Raw genomic sequence first — 19,579 nt, 5'->3', positions numbered from 1 at the left:
AGGACAAAACAGAGAAAACAAACTATCTCCCACCCACATATTATCAGATGTTCTGGATGAAATTCAGATTGAAAAACCAAAAAGACCCGCTCTTCATCTCTCCCTACTGGCAACAGCATTGGGATGCTATTCCTCACTTAGAAATACACCCACTTTCACACGTTGGGAATGTTGTGTTATTGTTCTAGGAAAGGAGGGGGGGGAGGATTGTGTTTGTGCAAAGAGGTTTGGGCTCCTCTCCTCATTCTTGTTGCCGGGGTCGTTGTAGGTCGTTTGTGGGCTACTACTGGCTTCAAGACTTCCCAGAGGACTTGGGCTCACACCTGTGTATACCTGGGTACGCTCCCAGAGGTTGCTGGAAAAACCTTGAATAAAGGGACTCCTGTACCGCAGAGCGCTCCCTAAAAACTCAGCAATCCTCCTCTCTTGACTTTTTCTGCCCCAGATAACCGCCCCAAGATCTTAAACATTTTTTCCGGGCAAATGTTTTGCTTGGACCCCTTGCAGGAGCACAGTCTGATTCTGCCTCGCTAACTCTGGCCTCCTGGCTCGCTTGGGATCCAGCGAGCCACGCAGAGCAGGATGCGGCTCCCCCCCACCCCCCGCCCCAAAGTCCCTCCACACAGGGAAGAGAGGAGGCGAGGGGAGGTGCTCAGCTTTCTTGGACACACTCCCAAGTATTTGTAATTTGGCATTTACGAAACAAAATAACGCTAAGATGCAAAATAGCCACCGTGGAGGTGCTTAGCCCTCCCGGGTACGCTCCCAAGTATCTCTAATTTGACGTTCAAGAAACAAAACAATGCTAAAATGCAAATTAGGCAATGTGATACCCAGAATGAGCCTCGTTTGACAGGCCAAACAGATTTTAATGGAAAGCTGACTCATATTCCCCAAACCGATTCATTCAATCTTTAAGTACTTAAAAAATTGTGTAATTTTAAGTTCCACCACTGTTACAATGAACACTCCATAATAACAAGCATTGTAACAATGGACACCCCCATATCGCATTGTGTCAGGTAATTACGAAGTGTCGCGGCGCGGGAAAGCGAAGAGGGGAACGTCAATGTGTCCCCTGCAGCGCGTAAGAGCATTCAGGGCTGCGTATCTCACCGAAGCCTCATCAAATCGCTCAAGCCAATGCCTCAACCCAGAGAGCGACAAACGCAATCCGAGCCTGGTTGGCCCCAGGCGTGCACCGAGAGGGCCAAAGCGGAGGCGCGAGAGCTCAGGGGGAGCCATCCCGGCTGGGGGAGCGGGCGCAGGGAAGTCGCGGTGAAGTGTCGCGGGGCGGTGTAGGGAGGGTCCCGTCGGGCGGAGCGAGGGCAGCCAGCTCCCGGAGCGCGGAACCCTACGCGGGACCCTGCGCTCCCAGCAGCACCCAATGCATTTGAGGTTAAGCTCAGGGCACTGGGACAAGGGTGCGCGCGGGGTCACAGGGTAAAGCTGTTACTTTGTAGTGAGGCACGTGTGTGTGTGTGTGTGTGTGTGTGTGTGTGTGTGTGTAAGAGAGAGCGAGAGAGCGAGAGAGAACGAACTGGAGGGAAAAGAAAGAAGAAAGAACAGGGGGCTGAGGGCCGAGCTGTCCTACTTCTAAGTGGTTCATGAGAGGCAAAAGCTGTCTTGCCAGCGCAGTCGTTGCCGGCGCCGCGTTGGGGACCCGCGGAGCGGGCGCAGGGACCTCTCCGGGGGGCCTCCCGCCTCCACGCGCCCTGAGGTGGCCCCCGGAGGGGAACACTATCCTGGCAACTGTGGGGGAGGTCAGGGCTGTGGTTTCCTTCCCCCGAGACCCCAGCGCTTGGCTCTGCAGGCGGCGAGCGCAGTCGCCTTCGCCGGGGGAAAGGAAAGCGGCCCTCCTGTAACTCGACCTCGGGTCCCCGTGCCCTCCCACCGCCCAACCTCCTCCCTTTACCCCCATTCATTTTTTTTTTTCCTCAGCAGCTTCTAGGACAGGCTCAAAAGCCAACTCCAGACCCACGCGAGCCTACATCACGGAGCTAAGGGGAACAGCTGGGGTCGGGGTGGCTCCGGGGGCCGTCTTGCCGAGGTGGCAGCCGCGAGGGGCGCCGCGTCCCGCCGGTGCCCGCCGCGGACGAGCAAGCGGCCGCGAGCAGCCCCCGAAGCCGCGCAGCATCCGCGTATTCAGCGACGGTGGAAGCCACGCCCGCTCGGGAGCCGGGGGCCGTCCTAGCCCCCCCACCTTTCCCCCTCCCTCCCGCCCCCTCCCTGCCCCAGCTCCCTCCCGCCCCCTCCTCCCCGCGCCGGCCCCCGGCCCGCCCCCGGCTCGGCTCGCGGGAGGTGCTGGGCGCCGGGGCTGGCGCGCTCTCCCGGGCGCACACACACATCCACGCACGCACGCCCAGAGCAGCTCTCTCCGCGCCCGGCCCTCGTTCCCCTCGCCCATGCAGACGGACAGAGCGACTGAAGATGGCTGACGACTCCACGGGGCACCGAGGATGCAGCCCGGCGGCGGCGGCGGCGGCGGGAGCGGCAGAAGCAGCGGCGGCGGCAGGGGCAGCGGCGGCGGCGGCGGCGTTGGCGGCGGCGGCGGCGGCGGCAGCGGGAGCAGGAGCGGCGGCGGCGGCGGCATCCCCGAGACTCCTCGAGCTACCTTTCCCTCTGACAGCCACTGACGTTCTCCGCCGCTAGAAGAGACCCCGCTTCTCCGGCGCCCGCCTGCCCTCCCCCCTCCCAGCCCCAGCCCCAGCCCCAGCCCCGCCAGCACCGCTACCTCCGCCAGCATTGCCACCATCAGCACCACCACCACCACCACCAACACCACCACCACCGCCGGCGGCGGCAGCAGCCATTTCATCTCCACAGAAACCAGACACAAAAACATGGCAGAAATGGAGAAAGAAGGGAGACCTCCGGAAAATAAAAGGAGCAGGAAACCGGCTCACCCAGTGAAAAGGGAGATCAATGAGGAAATGAAGGTATTTTTGGACTTCGGGGCTGGAGAGACTGAGCTCTTTCTTCCGTCCGCTCCCTTTGGGCCGTTGTATGGATTTGGGGGGTACGGGGAGCGCTTGTCAGTTTCTGTAGGATGCCCAGAAAGCCTCAGCTCCTCCTCCAGGTGCAAAACCGAGGCCAACTCGCGGGCTGCATCCCCGAGATTTGCCTACCTCCGATTTGATGGGGGTGGGGGGCGGCCGGGAAACCACATACTATTTAACCGTATAAACCCCAGGTTGGCACAGGCGCGTTTCAGTGGGAGGGGACCGGGGGCCCAAGTGGCGGGTGGACATGGTGAAGAGGCTTTCCTAGTCGGCGGTGTAGTCCCCCCCCCCTTTCTTCGGGAACCATTCCTCGGATCCTTCCAAAGTTAAGGAGCTGCCGGGCCGAGGAACCCTGGGAGCGCTCGATTCCACCCTTCTCTGCAGTTCATCTCCCCGCTCCTCGATCCCGCTTCGCCCCAACTAGCCAGCTGCCATGGTGTAAAGGGGCTGTCAGTGCCCCGGCAAGTGCGGCCCCAGCGGCATGGGTCTGGGTACCGTTTTGACGGCAGGCTCGCCTCGCCCGCCCCTGTCCGCTCCTCTCACTCGGCTGCCTCCGCCTCCCGCTCGCCTTTGCGTGCTCCAGTTCCCAGTTTAGCAGACCCGGGCTAGCCCGGCTGAAAGATAACTGTCTGAGGGGCGGCCTTCCAGAGCGCCTGCCCATTGTTCGGAAAGGCCAGCCCGGAGTCCTGTCGGCGAGGCCGGGCTCCCCGCCAGGCCAGCGGTGCTCCAGAGGTGGTGAGCGCAGCAGCCTGGCGCTCCAGCTGTTCGCGTTGGAGCGATTGCACAAGAGCAACGCTCAGCTCCGGACCCCCCCCCCCTTATTTTCCATGAAGTTGAAGCTTTTGCCTGGCGAGGGTTTTATTCTGTGTTGATTTCATGAGTCTCTCTGGATTTCAAAAAATATATGTGTTTTTCTTTCTGTCGATCACAAACAAGTGGCAGTTTTTAGGGGGACTTTAGTTTTCATTCTGTAACCGTCCTGGTGTTCCCCATCTTCTGCATAGAATTCTAAACACTGCCAACCGACTTGGTCAGGTTGGCGAAGTTTGTGTTTAAAAGACAGACTGGATGAAAATGGCATGCAACTAAATAAAATTTACGGCATTTTGACGCTTTCTTGATTAGAACAAGCATATTCTATGAGAGTGTCTTCTGGGAAGCCCCTGTTTAGAAAGGGGCACATGGATGCGACTTGCTATGAGTACCTAGGTGCGTATGTTTAGCTTTCCTTTCCACCGGAAAATATCTGTAGCAATCTCAGTTTAGAGATTAGAGTTTTTATATCTGGGTGAGGAACTTTGTGCCTGAAAGCATGAGGGGTAGCATCAATCAGTCCAGGGACAGTTAAGGAAGATTTGCCTTGGAAATCAGTGCCATTCCTTCTGATGGAAACCACCACTGAATTCAATGATAGTTTTTAAAAAGAGAGACCGGTAGGAGTTGTTGTCTTACAATGGGGGTGGAATTCAAACAGTCTACAATACCCATTCTTTCTCACTTACCCTTCCCTCCCGTCCTGCATTTCCAGATTGCTTTTCCATTTCATTTTAAATTGGGGGTGGAGGAAGAGGAGAGAAGTGAAGGCACTAGGAAATCACAGCGTGCACTGGCCCTTTAAAACACTGCCTAATGTGATCTATATGGATGGCAGCTTTTAAGTTTCATAGGTTCTAGAATTACAAATTAGCTAATTTTAATCAAAACATGTGAAATGTTATCCCGGCTGGATATAAAGGCCGACTGTGCTCAATGCTTGGGGCTCGCGTTGTTGACTTTGGCTGCGGGCGCACTCCGTGGTTTGGGAGATAGTTGTCCTTCTACAGTATAACAGATGTTTGTCTGAACTGGTGAGGAAGAAACAAAAACAACATTGTGTGAAGGGGAAAAATTACACAATTTTTAGCCAGTGCTGCAGGACTAAGTATGGTATTAACCTTCGTGCACAGAATTTCCTCTTTTTAAAATGTTATTTTTCTTTCAAATCACCAGCTACTATTTGAAGTTTTAGTCCTCATCGTTTCTGTGCAGACTAGCATTAAATAAGAAGTTTTACACAGCAAATAATTCAGTTGCCTGTAGGACTGGTATTTTCTGTCTGGTTTGGACCCATGTATGAGAGATCCCGGCAGAAATCTTCAGTCATGTCAGTGCACACCATGCCAATAGGCATGGATTCCCATTTCTAGAGGAATTGTTTTGTAGGTAGGTATTCCTCTAATAGAAGAGCACCCAGAGTCCTCATTTGAAACATAATTTCTCAAACAGTGGAAGGGTTATCTTGAACTCATTAATATTTTTCTGCATTTAATATTAATAACCATATCAATAAAACCCCTCCTTAAGTCTCATCGTAATTACTCCTCCTTGTCCCCAAACCTAAAGTGTAGAGTGACATAACAAGTTGGTTGCCCTGTATAAAAATATGTGCAACAAAATGTCACCGAGAACACAATGTGGCCTTGTGCAGCTTCATATCGGTGCCGCTGGAGCTGCCTGGCTGTGTTTGCCTTCATCTGAACGGCTTTCATCTGGACCAGTGTAAACTAAACCCTGGTAAGTAATCACTGCCCGGCAGAAAGAAAGGAATGTATACAGCTAGCACGGCCTAAGCTGTAAAAACGGAAACCTGAGCCCCCACCAAGGATCACATATCAAGGCTTGAAGGTAGGGGAAATGAAAGGGGGAAAGAGGAGAGAGCGAATGGAAAAGTCAGCCTGGGAAGTGAGGATCAGGAGGAGGCCCCCCTTAGGGAGATTTGGCTCAGGGATTAGGGAATTTTATCATGGTGTACAGTGACCTACTCAGGTTTCAACACTGGTTGGATCAAGTTGCTTCTCTGTGAGCTGAAAGAAAAAGGACTGGTGTGTATGTGATTTTTTTTTCCCCTTCGGGTAATAGAAAGGACATTGGTACAAGTGTCTATTTTAAGTACAGCAAATGCAGGGCACTGAGAATGAGCAATAAAATCACCTCATCATGAGGCTTTCTTCAAGATCTCCTAATTGAGATAGTTACATATTTATTTTAAAATGGCTGGAGAAGACAAACTGGCTGAGGTTTAGCTGACACCAGTAATGGCATTGGAGATTGTCTTCACGTGGCTGGGAGCTAATGTTGGTCGCTGTTTCACTAGATCAGATATTGAGTTACATTTTCGTTATCACTGGTTTAATGTGCATGGCAGTTGTAACAATTTTAAATTTGATACAATATAATTTTGTGTGTGAAAAGTACATGACTTGGCATAGCTTGCTTATAGTGTAGTGAAAATATCTTTAAGTAGAAATGCTTGTCTCATTATGACCTTTACAATGTTTCCTTATCTTTCCTTTTCTTCTCCCTCGCTTCATCCTGGTTTTTCTTGATTAAAGAGACTTGTTACTTTACAGTACTTACAATAAGTATGCCTTATTTAATTAGTGACCAGTAGAGATGATTTAAAAAGAATAGATGGCGAAGCAATTTACATTTTGACTATTTTTGTTTCTAAAGTGAGTATTGCGATTGTAGCTAATGAAGACATATTAGTCTTCGGTATACTGTTAGCTCATATGTATTATAATAAATGGATCTTAGGAGGGAATCCCAGCATACAGAAGGGCTAATTGAGTTTAGGAGTTCATCTAGAGCATGGTAGATAAAATATAAAAACTAGTTTGTACTATTGGATGTGTAAATGTAAATATATGTGTTAAGTGTAAATATAGTTGTACTTAAGGGTATGTATTTTGCATACATGGATATTAGTGAACAGGATCAGTGGCTACTGAACAGTAATGCAACTCAAAAAAACTACACTATGAGTAGAGATAATGAGTCAGATTTTTATCTTTTAAAGTGCTTTGACAAAACCAATGTGATTAGATCAAGCCCTCTGCCCTGGAAACTTCCCTTAACAAACCATAATTAATGCATTTACAATGTTACTTCTCTATCAATTGTTAAACTACAGGATAATCTGAGTTAAATGTCTTAGGGTCTCCTTTACTGAAGAATTTTTCTGTCTATAAATATTCCCGGTAAGTAATTTGTACCTAAAATTATGCTTCAGCCCTGATGCCTACAGTTAGAGTCAGGCACATCTGTTAGAGTTTAGTAGTAAACTCACCACAAGATTTGCTAATTTGGTTTCTGATGGTCTCCATTTGGCATTAAAAATGACCTGTGTCAACTGCATAGACAATAAAGCAAGTTGCAGAGCCAAGCTGGTGAGTGCAGTGAGATAAATAGGTTTCCATTAAAAAGAAAAGAGAGAGAGAGAGAGAGAGAGATCACAGTGTGGAAAAGTCAGCATGTTCAAGGTTGAAATAAGCTCACTACTTAAACAGGTATATTTTAAGTTTTGCTGCTGAGACTCCATCCTGATGTCAGACACAGTCAGTCTCAGGAACCTAGAAAGTGGGCTCAGGACAGATCTCACCATGGCATTCACAAATTATGTCGGACCTCTCTGCTGAGCAGTGGCCTCAGGGGTGCCACGTGGCAGGGCTGGGGACTAGTGTCAGCTGGAACATCCTTGGATGTTCACTCCTTGGAAGCTGGAATAGGGTGTTCCTGAGCCCACCAGCTTTGTCCTCCACATTGCTCTCCCTTGTCCTGCTCAAAGCTCCAGTCAAAACCCATTAAGAGATAGTTGTGGGAGGGCACAGAGAGCTATGAATTCTGTTCTGTTCAAACCAGGGTTTTCTGAAGAGAGTCTCTTTCTCCGTCTGTGAACCTGTGAGTGTGATAGAGCAAGATTCTCTAAGCCTTATACAACTCGCAGGTTCCAGAGACGAGGAAATGGAAAGGAACCACTCCACTTCCTCCCGAATCTGAAATAAACATTTGAACTAGAAGAAAATGAGTCTGACAGACTCATTCCCTTCTGCGTTTCCTGCCTATGTGCTTGCCAAGCACTGCTCTGAGAAGCCAAGCCCTACTCTCCTTGTGTGAAAGACAGACTCATAGAAACCAAGAGGTAACGGAGTTTTTAAAGGCAAGTCAAAAACAGGGCCTCGAAAAGGGCAAATACCAGTGAGCACAAGTGACTGTCTGAAAAAAGGAGAGTTGCAGGGAGCGATAGTGTCTTGTTAAAGTGACCATACTTTTTATATCTTCTAGGCAAGTCCTTTTCATTAAGAGTCTTCATAACTTCTCTTTCTTTTTTTAAAAAAATTATTAGAAGTAGTAGAAGGCGGAACATTTAAAAAGCTCTGAAGTCTCAAACTTCCTCTTGTGGAATGGGAAGTCAGCCACACTTACACTCACAAGCTAATAAGATTATTGAATATTTTCCTAAAAGAGGAGGGATCTTACTGGGTGGAATGAGAAAAAAACTAGGGTACTTTGTTTTTGATAGTGCCAATTGAAACATGTAAATAGACATGAAAGAATGTGGTGAGTGAGATTTGCTGAATGTATATTTTAGGATCTGTAGACTGATGGGTGTTAATATATCTCTTATATAACCAAAGGGCTGTGGAACTCTGTCCTGTTTGAAGGCGAGTGGCTTTGGCAGGGACAGAAAGACAATGTAACAAGTCCTGGTGATTTGTAGGGCAGATCTGCAGCTGTGATTGGACACAGCTGCATATAGCCGCACACCTGCCTCGCTTGTCACTGTGTTAGCCTCAGGGCTGGAACCCACAATTTCACAGCATTTGTTTGACCTTTTCTAGGACATTTGATGTCCTGGCCACAGATTAAAATGTGGGGACATAATTATCTGCTCTATGTCGCAACAAGACAATAAAGCAATGCAGGTTTTATATGTGGAAACACACAATTTTGGTTTCATATGCCAATTATACAGACATCCCATTTAGAATATATCAGTAAGAGAACAAGACTTTCTACACAGGCCTGCTCCAGGCTGGAGTTGGATGTTAGTGTTGTGATGTGTCTTCTGCCCTTAGAACTGCATTGTAATCATAGTGTTGTGGCTGAGAACAGTGCTGCAAAATGATCCAAATGGAGTGCAGTGACCATCTTTAAAGGATCTCAAGCTAAAAGGCTGTAGTTCAGGTAAAACCGTTGGTGCTCAATGGGTACTCTTGTATAAATCCAGCTGGTCCTGTGATTCCATGCCTGTGGATGACCCCGTAACGGGTCGTCTGTGGGGAGTGGCTCATCCTTAGGACACCGTCTGATCCGGTGGGATCATGAATGTGGAAGTACTTTTGTAATCTGTAAAGGGCTCTTACAATATTTCTTTTGCACTGTTTAAATTTTACCTTACGACCTTCTTGCAGAACTCTAAAATAAAGCCAATCCAGTGGGTCTGTGTAAAGCAGATGACTTAGACCCAACCTTAGGCCAGATGTGGGGATAGAGTTAGAAACTGACTTCTAATCAAGCTCAATTCTTACTTCTGCAAAAGCAACCAGCTCTCTTCTGCAGATTACTCTCACCCCCTTTTAAAATCTCAATTAACAAGTTCAGGGACGCTTAATAGAAATGTACCCCAGAACACAAGGAGATGAAAAGGGAGATAAAGTATTTTCCAGAAATAACCATCATTCTATCATTTGTAATCGTCAACCAGTGGAGATACGAGAATTTTTTCCCCCTACCTTGTAAATTGTTTAGGATTGGGGGTTTCCTTTTCCTTTGAAAGTATTTCTCATAGGCTTCACTTTCATGGACGATGTGTGTCAGAGTGTTTTGAGGTTAAGTCATGTAACTGACAGATCCCTTTTTTGTCATTAGGACTGTGAATGCGGCTGACGTGGTTGTCTATGAGAAGACTATGTGTTAATTAATTTTTAATTAAAATGATTTATTTTTATAAAAATACATGGACACGATAGAAGCGGTAGAATAAGCAACACAAGTAAGCTAAAAGAAAAACAAAGCCTATAATTTTCCCACCCAGACACAAATAACTATCAACATTTTGATATGTATCTTTTAATGCCCTTTTCTATGTGTGATATATAAGTTTTTTTCCTAAACACAAATGGTCTTATAGTGTACTAACCTTCCTTTAAAAACTTAATATATTGTTAATAGCTTTTCATGGCAGTGAAAATTTATCTACAGCATATATTTCAGTGGCAAAATATTATTCCATTTTAGTCATTCCATGACTAAGCTGTAATTTATTTAACCAGATTCCTATTGTTTGGCATATAGTTTGTTTCTAAGAAAAAAAACACCAAGATAAACATTCCTGAACATGCATATTTTTGCACGCATTTCCTTAGAATAGTTCCTACAGTGCTGAGAAATAAAATTTCTGAATGAAAGGGTATTATGTACATTTTAAAAGGCTTTTACAGCATTCAGTCAAATAACCTTTTCTGAAAGTTGTATCAACTCAAATTTCAAATACTCAGAGATAGCTCATTAACACTGGATATTACAATTCTTTTAACTTGCACCTATTTATTTTTAGAATCAGTTTCCCTGAAATTTATTTGATCATTTCTCTGTATTTATACGCTTAAGAAAATATTTGTGAATGTATTCAAATGTACTACAACATGGACTTGAGTATATTGTAAGTGCTAGGCATTGTCCTAGGTGAGGCATGGGGGAAATAAAAGGTTTGTGCCCTCAGTAACTTATAGTATATTTGGGATAGGGGGCATATTTTTATCAAAACTGGGACTTGGAGTGAAACTTGGAATTATATTTGTGGGGAGAGAGAGGACATGGCTTTTCCCTCATTTGAATGAATGATTGGGAGCTCTCTGAAAACTTTCTGCTCTCTTGCTTAAGATACAAAGTTGAAAACATGTCATCGTTTAGTTTTATGTGGACTGGTAAGAAAGAAGTCAGTGATACCTACCTATATTTTAAAGATTTATTTATTAATTTTAGAGGGAGTGAGAGAGAGAGAGACAGCGAGCGTGAGTGTTTGGGGGGAGAGGGAGAGGGAGAGAGAATCCTAAGCAGACTCCTCGCTGAGCATGACTGAGGAACTGGGGGCTCAATCCCACGACCCTCGAGATCACGACCCCAACAGAGACCAAGAGTGGGACTCAACTGCACTACCCAGGTGCCCCGGTACCTACCTATATTTTAAAATCTGTTTGGTATTTTCAAAATAAAATCATTAGTCCTTTTTGAAGAACTTGAAGTACTTGCATTTCAGAAGTATTGTGAGAATTTGTAATTACTGCAATTTTCAAAGTGTCTTGAAGTTAACTCTGTATTATTTACCAGTAAAATGTTCAGTGAAAAATCATTTAGACTGACATTTGTACAGTACCTCCAGGTAAATAAGGAGAGAATCTAATGAATGTCCTGGAAATTAAGTTTCAACAAAAATATATTTTGCAAGTATCAAAAGAACTCAGAAGGAATGGGGAAATAGTAAAATTTCCAGCCTTTCCATCATCTTTCTGTGACCTATTTTTTTTTTTTTAATTCATGCTTTCAGACTAAATGTTAGGAATATCTTTTTTCCTTAGGAGCCCTGGAACTGAGAGAGGGGAATTGGAGAGGGTAAGGAAGAAGTATGGGGGCAAATAGTAAAACTACAAAGCAATTAGGGGCGCCTGGGTGGCTCAATTCATTAAGCGTCTGACTCTTGATTTCAGCTCAGATCATGATCTCAGGGTTGTGAGATGGAGGCCTGTGTCAGCTCCCTGCTTGGTGGGGAATCTGTTTCTCTCCCTCTCTCTCTCCCTCTGAGTCTGCTTCTCTCCCTCTCTCTCTCCCTCTGCCCCTTCCCCTGCTCATCTGCTCACTCTCTCTAAATAAATAAATAAAAATAAAAATAAAATAAAATATTAAGGGGAAAAAAAAGTATGGACCACCTGGGTGGCCCAGTCGGTTAAGCATCTGCCTTTGGCTCGGGTCATGATCCTGGGGTCCTGGGATTGAGGCCTGCATCGGGCTCCCTGCTTGGCGGGCAGCCTGCTTCTCCTTCTGCCTCTGTTCTTTCTCCCTGCTGGTGCCCTCTCTCTCTCTCTCTCTCTCTCTCTCATTCTCTCTCAAATAAATAAATAAAATCTTTAAAAAACAATTTAAACATTTTTAAAACATTTTAAAAAAAGAAAAAAAGTACAAAGCAATTGGAATCAGATGCAATGCCCCAAAAATTATAAAATGAGAAGACTAAATTTCAACAGTGAATTTTGAACCCTCCCAACAATACAAATAATTAAGGAGAATAGAGGCCAATGATCAAATCCGAAAGCAAGTAAAGTGCAGTTTTAACATAGGTAGATAAAGGCCTTAGTTGGAAAGCTCTTTATACGTGACATCCTGTAGTATGATTTCTTTGCAACTCTTTGATGGGTCCAAGGAGGTAGTTCCTTTGGAATTGCTGACACATTGGACTATATGGAATTGATCATAGAATGATGTAAGAATCAGAAGATCTGTATTTTTGTTTTGACCTTATTGGGTGATGTCTCATGCCTGTCATTTACCTTCTGGATGCTCTAATTTTCTGTTGTAAAATGAGGGTATCGTAAAGGTTCACCAGAAGTTTATTGTGGAAATCAAATACCCAACTTACAGGGTTATTGAAAGGAACAAGAGAGTTAAAGGATGTGGAAACACTGTAAAGTGCTGTAAGAGTGTTAGACATTATCATTATAATTATAGTGACCTATTTTCCAAACCCAAATTGGACCACATGGTATGAGAGAGGATTTTTGTGCCACTTCCAAGGGTGAGAGGCAGTCTGCAAAATGCGATGCAGATGCCAGAATATTGAAGTTTCTGGCACAATTTTGATGGTTTATGGGAGCAATGATAAAATATTTGAAATAGTAACTGTTCAGTAAAATGTATGATGTATGATCATGGTAATCATGATACTTCTCTGCAAAAGGTACTTAATTTCTTGTGTAAGTAGAAGTTCTTTGATTTCAGAGAATCTTACTGGTGGGAGGGACCTTGAGGGACTTCAGTTTCCCACCCTGTTTCTAGGACATTTGCTGGGTGAATATTTGGGGGGAAACAAATTTCACTCCCTTGGTACAATAACTTGCCTTATTACCAAACATCTTTATCTCAAAAATCTTTGTAGTTTAATGCTTATCAGCTTTAAAAAAAAAAAAATAACATACATGAGAAATTTCGTAGGAAAGGAATAATTTTTTAAATAAAAAACTCCTTTTTTAAGGGTAATAATACAAAAAATGTGGAAAAAACAACTGCTGGAATTTTCTACCAGAACGATTTGAAAACCCTTATGGGCCATAAACATTAAATTCATTTCTTCTAGGATATATTATATTTGTTGGATGATAACTGCAAAAATCTATTTCATTTCCTTTGGTTTAGTACCATAATGAGCCCATATGAGATCTAGCATCAAATTCTACCTAGCAATTAAAAATCTTAAATTGTCTATTCCTTGGGGTTCTTTGATTTCTTAATACAGTAGTGTATAAGACAGAAGTAATAGTCTATTTCTTATGCTACAAGAAACTTTGGTGTTCATTTTTTTCTTTCTTTCTTCTTGCTTCTCCTTTCATGAAAGATTTGAGATTTATGGCTTGAGGGTTTATAAACCTTTTGTTTTCTGCTTTTGCACTCATATATCAAAGCATTAAGGTGTTTATTTTTGTTTTCACTGACAAGAAAGGAAATGTTTTAGAGTTTCTTTTCATTGACATTTATAGTAACTTGAGAATCATGGAATAGATCAAGTTCATATTGATTGTTCCACGAAGCCTCTGAATTTTCAGCACAAGCCATAAACTAAGCGATGCCATTAAGATGCCCCAATAATATGAATTTGGTGTTAATCATCCAGTTGAGGTTTCAGTTTTTACCCTAATGTCTGAAACTTCTGGATTCCATCCCTGAGATTGGTTCTGAAAAGCTGAATGGATTTGCAGCTGGACTAAAACAAACAAATCTATATCCTTGGCTGGGAGGTTGTGCCATGAATTATGCATCTGTAGCCTTTGTGTCACTTCAGAGGTTAGACAGAACCAGAGAGAGAGGCGCCCAGATACAAACGGTCTAGAAAATTGGATATGGTGGCCAAGAGTTACTATGCGAAAGATTTTCTGTCTCGTTGGCACAGATCTCTTGGAGATTGGGGTGAATAGCACACAGACCAATAGAATGGCTTGAATCTGGCTTTTAACACTGTTGGGAGCTGGTGTTTTGATGTCAGGTGTAATCCTTACCCTTGGGGATTTCTGCTGCCGGACCACTGATGGAGGGCCTCGATTTGTGTGCTTAGCGACTGTCATTCTCTGGTCCAGGCGCTTAGCTTAGTTAAAAGAATTGGGTGTTAGGGGAGACTGACGCCTCATTAAAGGGATCTCTTTTGATTGAGTAGAGCAGCATTTAGCTGAGTCCTCCTCAGTGGTAGTCCAGAAGTTGCTGAGCTTATTATACATATCGATCATATCATCTTTGTACATTCATGAAAAGAATGTCTATTTAATGTGGACATGACCAGCCATCAGAGAGAATAAATGCCTCACTAAAGCTTGATATGGCTGACTGTTGGCCTTGTGGATGGTAGCACTGAATCAATCCGACTAGATTTTTTTAAATTGCCGGTGCACTATACCGTCACAGATAGACCCAGTTGGAGCTCTGAGCTTAAGTGGGCACTAAAGCAAAGAATCTAGCATTCTGTGGGTGGTTTGAAATGCCAGGTTTGTTTTTGTGGAGTCAGTAGTGTAATATCTTTTCTTTTTTATGCAACCCCTGCTGAAATCTAAAGTCATGAAATTCAGGAGAACAGGAACTCACACGTTGAGGCTGTGCACGCTCTTGGTTTAGCCTGGGTGCTTTGTTTCAGGTATATAAATTATACATCCCAGTGTAATTCGGAAATGACAGCTTCTAGGGAGAATGAGAAAAGGTTCTTTGAGCCACAGAGAAGGTTAGAATATATAGTTTTTCTAGCAAGTCTAGGAAGCTCAGAATGCCTTGCCAGATAGAGATTAAAAAAAAAAATTCATTCAATATGTCTTAAACCCTTATTCTGCAGCATAGGGCCCTTATTTTTGTTTTTAAAGATTTTATTTATTTATTCGACAGAGATAGAGACAGTCAGCGAGAGAGGGAACACAAGCAGGGGGAGTAGGAGAGGAAGAAGCAGGCTCCTAGTGGAGGAGCCTGATGTGGGGCTCGATCCCATAACACCGGGATCACGCCCTGAGCCGAACGCAGACGCTTAAGAGCTGTGCCACCCAGGCGCCCCCAGGGCCCTTATTTTTATTTAAAAAAAAATTTCCCCAGCTTTATTGAGATATAATTGACACATAACATTATATAAGTTTAAGGTGTACAATACGTTGATTTATTGTATTTATATATTGCGAAATGGTTACCATTAAGCATTAGCTACCACCTCTATCTTGTCATGTAGTTATCATTTCTTTCCTGTGTTGAGAACATTTAAGATCTCTCTTAGTAACATTTGAGTATATGATACAGTATTATGAGCTGTAATCATTATGCTGTACATTTTATCTCCAAACTTGTTAATCTAATAACTGGAAATTTGTATCCTTGGACCAATATCTCCCCATTTCCCTCACGCTCGAACTCCTGGTGACTACCACTCTACTCAATTTCTCAGAGATGTTTTAAGGCACATGCAAGCGTTAAAATCATTAATATAGTCTCACATCTTGTTTCCAAATCTAGCATTGATAAGGTCACAAAAAAATAGTCACCTGACATTAAAGCTTTAAAGCTGTCCAACTATACCCATTATTTTTACAGTTTGTATCTATAATAACAACAATAATAGTACCTTACATTTATATATTGATTTATAGTTCATAAAGTGTTTTCAGGTGTTCTCCAAAATCTGGGCTGACTATTAACCTTAAAGTCATTTCATACTTTTACGTTACTTGTCAGAAGACAATCATAGTGATCTTTCATTTTATGGAGAAAGAATCTGTCACTAGTGAAATTTGTAAAGCAAATTATGCATTGATTTTTAAAGTATATACTTGCAAAGGGAAAATTAAAAAGGGAGACCCTTGTAGCCTTGACAACTGAGACATTATTTCTTGGCTGAGATTTTGCTTTATCTGAGATAAGAGTGATGTTAAAAAACAATACCTGAATCAGAAAGCAATTCTAATTTAAATCAATCTGAACCACAAAAAGGTCGATTAATTGATTTCATTTTCAAAATATTTTCTTAGCTGTTTTTGTGCTTTACCTTTCAATATTTTTGTGCTCCTGTGGGATATAGACTTTGCAGAATATTCTAGAATATGACTTCCTGTTTGTAAGCAAAACTGACAAATACCTTTTCTTCTTATTATCTTTAAGTTGCAAATGTCTGAAGGCCTGTCATAATTGGATGTGTCATCCTGAGATTTAAATGCGTTACAGTTTTTGAACGTGATTTGAAAAATGAACACGACTCTCGGGGAGGTGGGGCTGGTCTGGCCGTAAATGGGTAGTGCAAACAGAATTCGATTTTATGCATTCTTTTCAAATAGTTATTGATTATATAAAAAAGAAGCCTATGCTTTTCTTTCAGAACTTTGCAGAAAACACTATGAATGAACTCCTTGGCTGGTATGGCTATGATAAGGTTGAATTGAAAGATGGTGAAGATATTGAATTCAGGAGCTACCCTACAGATGGAGAGAGCCGGCAGCACATTTCTGTTCTCAAAGGTAATGACATTTAATGTCCCTTTGTTCAGGCAAAGAAGGATTAACTATCTCAACCTGCCAGAATTGAGTTGCTTTGGGACTCATTTTGTTGATTATGCCAATGGTTGATTTAAATGTACATCCCCAGTGGCGCTGTCCCGTAAGCAGAATTCCACAGAATGTAAGAGCACAACATAAAACAAAAGTAGACACAGCTTAATCTCCTTCCAGCAATGGGAGAGCTAGCTAGCGAGGGCTAGGGACCTTAAGGGTTATGGTCCTGCCTACAGATTTATAGAAAGGGACAATGTTTGCTAAGTTCTCCTCCTAATTTCCTGAGTCTTTGATATATTTGTTGTTGGGGACTGGAGCTTTCTATTAAGTGAAATACTGGGTTTGGATTTTTAGACCGTAAGAGAAAATTGTGGTTAGTTTGGTAATCCCCTCGTCCTCCTTTTTTGGTGGGAACTCTAAAGAAAAGCCCTATTTCTGTTTTGTGTTTGAAGTTCCTCCTGACCCCAGCCTTGGACAGGGTAGGAGGAGTAAGAGAGTAGTGCATGATTGGATCCCACATTATTTTATAAGAATTTTCATCAAAGCCCAGCTAAAGAGTGGAAATTAGACACTTGGCCAGGTTGGATTACACTGATTCTATCAGCGATAGCAGTGTCAGATATCTCATGGGGGAAGCCTAGAACCATTGGTGGGTGTTGATATGTATACTGAATTTACGAATCTAAATTTGGAGTGAGAGTTTGTCAAAGAAAAGGAGTATGTAAAGAAGCAATCCATTTGGTGAACTTCAATAAAATGTGGGTAAGATTCATTGTGCATCATCATTGGCAATTTGATCAGTATTTGCACTGCATTAAAAATCTGTTGGCATAAACTACCTGCTCATGCATTTTATTTCCAGTCTCTAAGATAGCGCTTTTCCTTCTTATACGCCAAGCAACAAAATGTAAATGAGCTGTCCTGCAGGCATGTGGAATTGAATGTACGTGACAAATTTCATATTAAGCCCGCTATGAAATTGTACACATCATGTTACAGAGATAGTATCATCATTGTAAATGAAAAATGCAAGTCATGAGTTTATATTCTATAAACTAATAGCTCGTATAATACTTGGTCTAGGTAATAATCTTTGCCTCTGGGGAACATGGAGAGAGTGCCAGGATATGCTTCTAGAGGGAAAAAGTTGTTTTCCATGGTTGAATTTTTTTTTATATGATTCACATGCAAGGATAAAATTCACAAAGTTCAAATCATTGTAAGTTTTCTTTATTTTCATTTTTGTTAATATTTAATAGATATTAATTGGTTGATTTAAAGAGTTTACCCTCTGAAGCAAGTTTTCTTTCTAATAATCTGCTTCTTTCTCATTGGTTCTTTTGATTATTATGACCAAACTTTTAATACAGTGGGCCCTAGTGATAGGACTGGAGGAGCATGGTTTTAGCCTACCGCCCTGGTAGCCAGAGGGTGATGCCTGCTATCTATCACTTTGTACACGGAAAAGGTTAATTGCCTTTCAGGTTTCTATGGGCTTTCACAGTGCTAAAAGTCATCACCATGATACAATTGAGATATTAGCTATCATAGTAGAGCAAATTGTAAAGGAGCCACCTGGAAATTTATGGTAACAAGGCTGAAAAGGTCCAGGATGGTCTGTGGAGTTCCGGTAAAGTGTTTAAAAATCTGCAAGGAAAAATTTGTTTTGTTGCATAGCCCTTTTACTTGAGAAAACGTGGTCCAAAGGAAAACAAGTCCTTTTGTAATATTGAATGTGATTTTTTTTTTCTTTTACAGAAAATTCTTTGCCAAAACCAAAATTACCCGAGGACAGTGTTATTTCACCATACAATATAAGCACAGGCTATTCAGGGCTTGCCACAGGAAATGGACTCGGTGATTCACCTGCAGGGTCCAAGGATCATGGCAATGTGCCCATTATTGTACCTTTAATTCCTCCGCCTTTCATAAAGCCACCAGCAGGTAAGTCGTTACTGGGGTTTCCGATGAGAATGGTTCATAGAAAGTTGTAATTATCTTATAAATAATTATTAAATGCCCAAGGTGACTTTGGAAAAGACTGTCTTAGGAACTTCATAGACAAGAGATATCAGTGCATGTGTGATTTAAAGTAGCATTACTCTGTTAGGCAAACTTAGGCAAAGTCCCCAATCTACTTTCAACTGAATGAATTTTTCCTACCACTGGCTACAAAAAAGGAATTTTCCTTCTCTGGAATCATCTGTGAAAAATAAAAAAGGATGAAATAATTTTATATACCGACTGACTGAACGGTGTGGTGGTGTTGTGAGGGCCAGGTCTCCTGAGCCGGACGTCCTTCTTAGAAACAACCTAGATTGTCCATCCCCTCCATGGAGTTCTTTCTAATTCCTGGGAAACTCTCTTTGAGAGCTTTAAAGAAAAATGGATGTCTGAATTTCACTTGCATGCAAATGTAATCAGTTCTTTAATATTTCCAGAAAATCAGATGGCAGCGTATGAAGCTGGATGGTAATGGGCTGAGCTTTGTGTGATAGCGCAAGCTAGGGTACAGCTGTGTGTCAGACAGAGAAAGAAGTTCAATAATATTGTATCTGGCTTGCTGTGAAATGTTGGAATTATGCTAGAATGCTTAATTGCTACACTGGTTATTTTTCTGTATATTCAGTTGAACAATGATAAAATAGTGAGTTTTGATGGCAGTACTTACGATAACTTACTGAAGGGAATGTTTGAATTTTTTTGGGTTGGGGGGAGATAGGTGTGTGGTTATGTTTCCATATATGGTGAAGATATTTGTAGATATAAATTCCTGGGCTTATGTTATAAATATATTTATACCATATCCCAAGTGTTACTAACATTTTTCTTCATAGTATGGGTATGTTCTCTTGCTTAGCCTACTCCATTTTAGTAGTAAAAGTGTCCTTTCATGTTGAGGTCCTCAGATACGGTGTTAAAATCCATTTACCTGTCAAAATCACTTGAAATTGTGTTTGTCTGCTAATTACTAATATATTTTGT

At 42.8% G+C, this 19,579-nt stretch overlaps 1 protein-coding gene across 2 annotated transcripts in view; it reads left to right on the top strand.

Annotated features, from left to right (window-relative positions):
- The first annotated feature begins 2,564 nt into the window (after positions 1 to 2,564).
- SOBP (sine oculis binding protein homolog) overlaps positions 2,565 to 19,579 on the top strand; it is a 163,401-nt gene continuing 146,386 nt past the window's right edge. For both annotated transcript variants that reach the window (XM_026511699.4, XM_026511700.4), the window contains exons 1-3: positions 2,565 to 2,939; positions 16,423 to 16,561; positions 18,353 to 18,538. In XM_026511699.4, the coding sequence (XP_026367484.1) occupies positions 2,844 to 2,939; positions 16,423 to 16,561; positions 18,353 to 18,538 (421 nt within the window). In that variant the 5' untranslated portion in view covers positions 2,565 to 2,843. The remainder of the gene's footprint in view (positions 2,940 to 16,422; positions 16,562 to 18,352; positions 18,539 to 19,579) is intronic.

The sequence above is a fragment of the Ursus arctos genome, unplaced genomic scaffold (assembly GCF_023065955.2).
Source record: "Ursus arctos isolate Adak ecotype North America unplaced genomic scaffold, UrsArc2.0 scaffold_13, whole genome shotgun sequence".
Lineage (NCBI taxonomy): Eukaryota > Metazoa > Chordata > Mammalia > Carnivora > Ursidae > Ursus > Ursus arctos.
This window is presented reverse-complemented; position numbering and strand designations above follow the sequence as displayed.